The 8,327-nt window shown below is 44.9% G+C and overlaps 1 protein-coding gene across 1 annotated transcript in view; it reads left to right on the top strand.

Moving 5' to 3' along the window:
* LOC111158378 (intraflagellar transport 172) overlaps positions 1–8,327 on the top strand; it is a 36,282-nt gene that overhangs the window by 8,891 nt on the left and 19,064 nt on the right. Inside the window, 8 exon segments of the mRNA XM_022520386.1 lie at positions 256–417; positions 785–838; positions 1,056–1,155; positions 1,331–1,406; positions 4,638–4,651; positions 5,337–5,449; positions 6,291–6,326; positions 6,328–6,459. Of these exon segments, the coding sequence (XP_022376094.1) occupies positions 256–417; positions 785–838; positions 1,056–1,155; positions 1,331–1,406; positions 4,638–4,651; positions 5,337–5,449; positions 6,291–6,326; positions 6,328–6,459 (687 nt within the window).

Raw genomic sequence — 8,327 nt, 5'->3', positions numbered from 1 at the left:
GGAATGTAAGGAGAGTGATTAGTTTTACCCCGTATGTATTATGTATTAGCATTGAAGGAGATAATCTCTGAAAACATTTTGTAAATAGTAAAGCACTGTGTGAATGGGAGGTGTCATTTTTACCAACAATAGCCTAGGCTAGGTGAGGAGACAAGAGACGAGCTTTGTTTAACACTGTGGAGGTGGGCACGGCAGGTTCACCCCTCTTTGGGGTTGAGGGAAGCCTCAGGGAGCTCAGATTTGTACCTTACCAAGGTGATTGTGAAGAACCTGTCATGGGGGACCCGAGTGGTACTCAAATCACACTATGGCTATGAGTTGGAAGAGGTGAAAATCCTTGGAAAGGAACGTGACCTGGTGGCCCACATGTCAGACACGCTACTGCTGGGGGACCTGAACATTAATCGCCTTAGTGAGGTAGGAACCCCAGGCGGAGGGGCGGGGAATGGAGCATCGTGAGCTGCTACTTCTGGGTAACCCCAGTCCCTAAGGGGGAAGATCTCTAAGGAAAAGCTCTAAGATGCTGGCGTTGGGGACCTGGTGGACCTGGGAATGAGACCCTGGAGATTTACAATCCTGGAATGGGAATTCCCACTGTTGGACTGTTTTAACAGCATCTCTCAGAAGCCTAGAAGCCTAGGGCAGAATGTGACACAGCACCCCACTTGTGGAACATCAGGGCCTTCCTAAACTCCTTCTCTCTGCCTCCTACTACCCCGTCCTTCTCTCAGCGTTGTCTTGGATACTTACCCACATTTTCTTATGTCCTCTCCTTCTTTTACAGGTGGTTTGGCAGGGATCTGGTAGCAATGAGAAGTATTTCTTTGAAAATAAAAATGTGAGTAGAGCTTGATTAACCAACCATCACCATCTCAGTAAACCTCCTAGCTAAGAGAGAGCTGATAAAGAAAGGAGGGCGAGATAGGCAGAGGAACAGAAAAAAGAGAAAAGTGGGAGTCACTTTGCACTGACTAGACATCTCCCTCTACTACTGTTGACCGTGCAGACTTCTTCATGCAAACTTCCCACCATGTGACAGTTCCCTTCACCCCCAGGTGTGTATGATCTTCAACGCTGGAGAGCTAACCCCGGTGGAGTATGGGAGTCATGATACCCTGGGTTCTGCACGTACTGAATTCATGAACCCCCACCTCATCAGTTGACCCCACAAGGTTCTCTAAATTTTTGAAACCCAAAAGAAGTCCCTTCTAACCTCTAACTCCTGTATCCTCAAGATTAACCTAAAAACTTCATCCCCTATGGTACTTTGGGCCCTTGCTCAACATCCCAATGACCCAAGTCCATTCTGCCTTACCTCACCCTTCGTGTTTCAGTGTCCGTATTAATGAGCGGCGTCAACGAGGGATGGAAGACAATAAGAAATTGGCTTATCTTGTTGATGTTAAGCCTCTCTCATAATTCTGATAACAAAACAGGTTTATAGATGCTTCCATATCACAGGGGTGTGTAGAGTGGAGAATGCAGGAATCTGAGAGGCACCAGGTAAATGTATGGCCCTGCTGTCACAGAGGATGTGGGAAGTGTTCTAATCCACGTGTGCGAGTCTGCGTCTAGCTGTAGAGATGCAGATACACTTACGCATATCAGCTTGTCCCTGTAATTATTCATGTTTTTTAGGCATGTATCTTAGGGCTAGGAATTGTGAGCTGTAGAACGGAACCATTAGTAAATTTATGAATTTTCCTGTTTAGACTTAGGACATAGGATAATGGGCTGGCTGTTTGAACCGGAAGGGGACTTATTTTCTGTAGAGTTTGACATTGGTAGCCAGTGATGACAAAATTTATTTGAATTTTACAAGTGTTCACATAAGTAAATACATCTTATTTTACGTATTAATAATTAACTCTGAGGACATCTGGGTGGCTCAGTCAGTTAAGAGCCTGCCTTTAGCTCAGGTCATGATCCCAGAGTCCTGGGATCAAGTCCCACATCAGGCTTCTTGCTCAGCAGGAAGCCTGCTTGTCCCTCTGCTTTCTGCTCTCCCTGCTTGTGCACTCACTCTCTCTGACAAATAAATAAGTAAAATCTTAAAAAAAATTTAACTGTATCATGAAATGTTTCAAGCATAGAAAAATGTATTTATAACAGCACAGTATTCCCTATGATGTATAGAGAATAACATACCCATATAGCATCATTAAGAACAAGGGTCTAGAGTCAAACCTCCCCACTTCTGCAATTATACCTGTGTGATCTTGGGTCAATTTCTTAACTTTCCTGTATCTCAATTTCCTCATCCACAAAATGGGGATAGAAATCGTACCTACCTTTTATGAAAAGCACTTAGACTAATGTCTGGCACATAATAAGCACTTAATAAATGTTAGCTATTAATAATATTATTATCACTTGTGTACCCATACCTAATTCCTTTTTTTTTTTAAGATTTTATTCATTTATTTGACAGACAGAGATCACAAGTAGGCCACAATGCAGGCAGAGAGAGGAGGAAGCAGGCCCCCCACTGAGCAGAGAGCTCGATGCGGGGCTCGATTCCAGGACCCTGAGATCATGACCTGTGCCGAAGGCAGAGGCTTTAACCCACTGAACCACCCAGGCGCCCCCCCATCCCTAGTTCTATCATGTCCTGACCTTTCATTATATTTACTTCAGATCTTTATCTCTCCTCTTACTGAGGGACATTGAAGTTGTTGGTTTTTCACCATTTCCAGTGTTTTGGTTCTCTCAGGTTTACACCTAGAGCGGAACTGCTGAATCATAGAAGAGGTACATCTGTAATTTTGCTAAATCTTTCCAAATTGCTCTCCAAAGAGATTGTACCAATTTACATTCCCACCAGCAGTTAGAGGCCCCAGTGTTCTGCATCCTCTCCAATACTTGAAATTGCCTGACTTCTTAGTTTGGCTCAATCTGAGTTATGTGAAATAATACTTCATTGTATTCATTTTTGTTGTTGTTCATTTGTTTATTGGTGTTTGGATTTGTTCTTCTGCATTTTTCCAGTTCTTATCCCTTGCCTATTTTTAAAATCAGGCTGTCTTTTCCGTATTGACTTGAAGGAGTTCTGTGTATGTGCGTATCTAGCCTTCGAGGGTCATTCGTGTTGCGGATATTTTGTCTCAGCCTCTTTTAGTGTTCAGACATTTCTAATTTTAATGTAGTTCATTTAATCACTTTTTAAGAAATAGTTTGTGATTTTTTTTTAAGATTTTTATTTATATATTTGACAGACAGATCACAAGTAGGTAGAGAGGCAGGCAGAGAGAGAGAGGAGGAAGCAGGCTCCCCGCTGAGCAGAGAGCCCGATGTGGGGCTCGATCCCAGGACCCTGGGATCATGACCTGAGCCGAAGGCAGAGGCTTTAACCCACTGAGCCACCCAGGTGCCCCTTGTTTGTGATTTTTGAGGTCTCGTTAAGAAGTTTCCCTGGGGGGGCTGCCTGGGTGGCTCAGTGGGTGAAGCCTCTGCCTTCGGCTCGGGTCCTGATCTCAGGGTTCTGGGATCGGGTCCCACGTCGGGCTCTCTGCTTAGGCGGGGAGCCTGCCTCCTCCTCTCTTTCTCTACTTGTGATCTCTCTCTCTGTCAAATGAATAAAAGCTTTAAAAAAAAAAAAAAAAGTTTCCCTGGGGCACCTGACTGGCTGAGCCAGAGGAGCATGTGACTCTTGATCTTAGGATCGTGAGTTTGAGCCCCAACCTGGGTGTAGAGTTAAGTAAAGAAAGAAAGAAAATTTTTAAAAAAGAAAAAGTTTCCTACTCCCTCCTATATTTTAATATTTTCAGATTTTGCTTGTCACCTGGAATTAATTTTTGTGCATAACGAGGGTGTGGCTCATATTTTACTTTTTCCATGTTTAACCGTTTATTGGAAATCCGTTCTGTACTCACTGATTCGTAATGTCACCTCTTATAAATCAAGTTTCCAAATACATATAGGTCTGTTCTTAAGGTACTTTTACAGTTCATGAGTTTTATGTTTCACATCTGATTGTTGAGTTGTAATGGAAATGGTATAGTGTGGTGGCCCATGTTCCAGTGGCAGTAATGAGCTGTGAGACTTTGGACAAGTCATCCCACTACATGGGCTCGTCTTCAATAGTATAAAAAATGATGGGGGTATAGCTCAGGGGTAGAGCATTTGACTGCAATAGTATAAAAAATGACAGAGTTCTTCTCTTAACCTATTTTCATTACTGACCCCTTTGAGTTTCTAATGAAAATCCTAGATCCTGGGGAGCCTGGGTGGCTCCGTTGGTTAGGTGACTGCCTTCAGCTCCGGTTGTGATCCTTGAGTCTCGCTTTGGGCTCCCTACCCGGCAGGGAGTCTCCTTCTCCCTCTGACCCTCCCCCCTCTCATGTTCTGTATCTCTCTCTCCCTCTCAAATAAATCAATAAAATCTTTTTTAAAAAATCATAGATCCTTCCCCGGAAGAATATACATAAACATACAATTTTGTATATAATTTCAGGGTGTTCACAGAGATAGGGTCCCACAGCTCTAGTATTCTGTGATTCTACTTATAAATTGAGACACTGAAACATAGCTTTATCAAGGTGGCTTTTAATTAAAGGAAATTTCATTTTTCAGTTGGTCTTCCCAGTTGTAGACATTAGCTGGCATTTGGTCTTGAGCTTCAGCACGGATCACGGCAGGACGTTGCGCATTGGTAACGTATACAAATAAGAGCTGTGGATGCGCCGTGTTCAGGAGACTCCCTGAAAGCATCCTAGCCAATCCTCAAGTGTGATCCTATCTTACATTGTCTGCTAAATTCACACCAAACTAAAAGACTTATCCTCAGCACTCTCAGCCTGACTTTAATCAGAGGTTCCTTCTGTTTTGTCTGTGTGCCTTCTCCACTGTTTGCCCCTCGGGGCTCTTACATCATTGACACTCAAAGTGCAGGGATCTCCTTGCAGCAGATATGTTCATGGAGGTCATTTCATCCATCAGCTTTCTCTTCGTGGTTGTGCTGGAACTGGGGCTCTTCCTTAATGTGCTCAGTGCTGCCTTCCAGAGGATTTCTTGGGTAACGGATGCCCGTTGCTCTGATGTGTTCTGATCTGCTATGAGACGACTCCAAGATCCCAGAGAGGAATCTCATTTCTTGATGGATCTGGACCTTTTGAGTTAGCTACAGAGTTAAACAAAATCTCTACAATTTTAGTAGAAATCTGGTATTGTAAGCATCTTAGCAAAATTATGTCATATTCCTCATACTCCACACTGATGTAATAACGTTCTTAAAGCCCAACATAATCATCAAAGGCAAGACTTTTGCAGGCTGCCTTGTGTCCTGTATATGATTATGTGGACTCTGTCTTCTTAACCCTGTCTCCTTTACTTTGTAGTGGATCTGACTGGTGGCTACAACATTAGCACCATCAGCCACGAGAGCCGTGTGGATTGGCTGGAACTTAATGAAACGGGGCACAAGCTTCTCTTCAGGGACCGGAAACTTCGTGTAAGAAGGGTTACTAAGGCCTTAGCCATTGAGTAGTCCATAGAGGATGTGGTACTACCTGTTGCCAGGGATTGCGGGGGGCAGGATGGGCATAATTTCTTGGTGCACTATGCCATTAACATAGCAAAAGGCACAGAAGAATCAACATTGTGTCTGTTATCACAGCCCATTTGTTACCATAGCCCATACCTTAAGAAGATGGTATTGTGATGGCACCAAAGCCGAGAAGGAAATTTGGGAGCTGGTTTCTCTGTTACTGTTCACAAGTCTGTGCCCTCGTGAGACGGCCTCACCCCCGCATGCCTGGCTGACCTTTACCCACACCTGTTGCGGCATTCATCAGCTACACGTACCCCACAGCGTTAAGGCTGGCTCGACAGTCTCCCCCGAGCTCCTTATTGACTCGGATCTCAATATGGTATCACCAAAGAGCTCAACCTCGAGGGCAAAGAGACTGTCTGGTGATTTCTCATTTCATATTCATTGTGATGTGAAAGCCACATCGCTGATTTCCAGACCATTTAATGTGCGTGGTGGCCTTACTTTTGTGATCCAGTCTGGCAACTCTGGCCCAGAGTTAAACTCTAAGAACGAAAGTCTGACCTTCAGCTAACTTAAATTTCTGGGTGTAGCTCTGGGCCTACTTGGTCATCTCTTATGGGCCAGAGTCAGGATGTACCAAGTCAGCATAAACGTCGAGCATCGCAGGCTAGTAAGCTTTGAAATTCAGCATCTGCCTGGCTGGTGGGTCAGCTCGGCACATTTCGTTAGAGAAATGGTCGATATCAGAAGCCACCCCATAGCCCCTTCTGACTGCGCTGTCCACCTCTTCCTTCCGCAGCGGCATCTGTACGATATTGAAAGCTGCTCTAAGATGAATGATGCTCAACTTCTGCTCCTGCGTGCAGTGGGTCCCAGGAAGTGACGTGCTGGTGGCTCAGAACCGAAACAGCCTGTGTGTGTGGAACAACATTGAGGCACCCGAGAGGGTCACCACATCCTCTCTTAGGGTACGTCGGTGCCAGGGGACCTCAGACATAGTGTCCCACCAATCAGTTAGGGCCCTGAGGAAGCTCCAAAGGTTATTTGGTTTTCTCTGGCCCACCACCCTTCATCTCTGTGATAGAGTCGGCAAGTAAAGCTTAGATCCTTCCCCACAGTGCGCTAGGCCCCAGAACCGTCCTTGTCCAGATTCCTGACATTGTGTCCTGTCCTCTCTATTACAGTGGCCCTGGGAATTCACCAGGTCATAATGAGTTCTCCTAGGCTGGAAGAGCCCCCATAGCGGGGGCAGTTCTGTCAGTTCCTGGGTGAGGATTCGCTGTTCTAAGCTGTTCGGAGCTCCTTTTTTTATCAGACTGAAGATCAGTCACTCTGCTGTCCCGCCAGCATCACGTACATTCCAGCGACCTTCCAGAATCTGGGAGGGAAAACAAGAGAGGCCCCTGTGCTGGGCTAGGATGACTGGTGTGGGTACAGAGCGAGCATGTGATAGTTCTTTTTGTCTTTTTTCTATATCTCTTCTTTCCCTCCTCTCTTTCCTCATTTTAGACTAATTAAGTTTGGCGCTTGGGGGTTGTTTTGTCCTTTTTTTTTTTTTTTAAGATTTTATTTATTTATGGGGCGCCTGGGTGGCTCAGTGGGTTAAAGCCTCTGCCTTCAGCTCAGGTCATGATCCCAGGGTCCTGGGATTGAGCCCCCCATTGGGCTCTCTGCTCAGCAGGGAGCCTGCTTCCCTTCATCTCTCTGCCTGCCTCTCTGCCTACCTGTGATCTCTGTCTGTCAAATAAATAAATGAAATCTTTAAAAAAAAATTTTTTATTTATTTATTTGACAGACAGAGATCACAAGTTGGCAGAGAGGCAGGCAGAGAGAGAGAGAGGAAAAAGCAGGCTCCCTGCTGAGCAGAGAGCCCGATGTGGGGCTCGATTCCAGGACCCTGGGATCATGACCTGAGCCGAAGGCAGAGGCTTTAACCCACTGAGCCACCCAGGTGCCCCTGTTTAGTCCTTTTTAAGACAAATTTTTCACATTTTTGCTTTGGAGGCCATACCTTTGACTCCTATGGTGGTCACCCTTGGAAGTTGACCATATCCTTAAATTATTCTGAATAGTTTCAACTTATTTAGCATCTGACCTCTAGCAAATGATACAAGGACCTGAACGTTGATTACCTCCTCTTTGCCATTATTGTCCAGTATTTTTTTATCCCCAAAGTGAGACATTATTCCTTTACACAGCCGGAATTTGATTATATTTGCCAGCATGGTGCCAGTTTCTCTGCTCACTCTTTTTGCATTGCTGACCTTTGCTCTGGAGTTACCTCCTTGAGAGAAAGTGTTTCGAAGATGAACGCTCAGTTTCTGAAAATTATCGAAATGGAATGATCTGGAAATGTTTTTATTTGGCGTGTTCTTGAAAGAACAGTTTGACAGTTTTTCTTAGTCTTTTGCAAATACTCTTGTCCCATTGACTGATCCCCTTAGTTCTAAGACGTTTATTCACAGCTCCTTGTGTTGTCTTGTTGTTTTTTTAAAAAAGATTTTATTTATTTATTTGAGAGAGCAAGGGGAGGGGCAGAAGGAGAAGCAGACTCCCCACTGAGCAGGGAGGGATGGGGGGGCTTAGTCCCATAACTCCAGGATTGTGACCTGAACCTAAGGCAGAGGCTTACCCGACTGAGCCACCCAGGCGTCCCTGTCTTGTTGGTTTTATTTTTTTTATTTTTTTTTTAAAGATTTTATTTATTTATTTGTCAGAGAGAGAGAGGGAGAGAGAGCGAGCACAGGCAGACAGAATGGCAGGCAGAGGCAGAGGGAGAAGCAGGCTCCCTGACGAGCAAGGAGCCCGATGTGGGACTCGATCCCAGGATGCTGGG

The sequence above is a fragment of the Enhydra lutris genome, unplaced genomic scaffold (genome assembly GCF_002288905.1).
Source record: "Enhydra lutris kenyoni isolate GAN:26980312 unplaced genomic scaffold, ASM228890v2 scaffoldscaffold59, whole genome shotgun sequence".
NCBI classification, from domain to species: domain Eukaryota; kingdom Metazoa; phylum Chordata; class Mammalia; order Carnivora; family Mustelidae; genus Enhydra; species Enhydra lutris.
The sequence above is the reverse complement of the archived record's forward strand: the minus strand, read 5'-3'. Positions and strand labels throughout refer to the sequence as shown.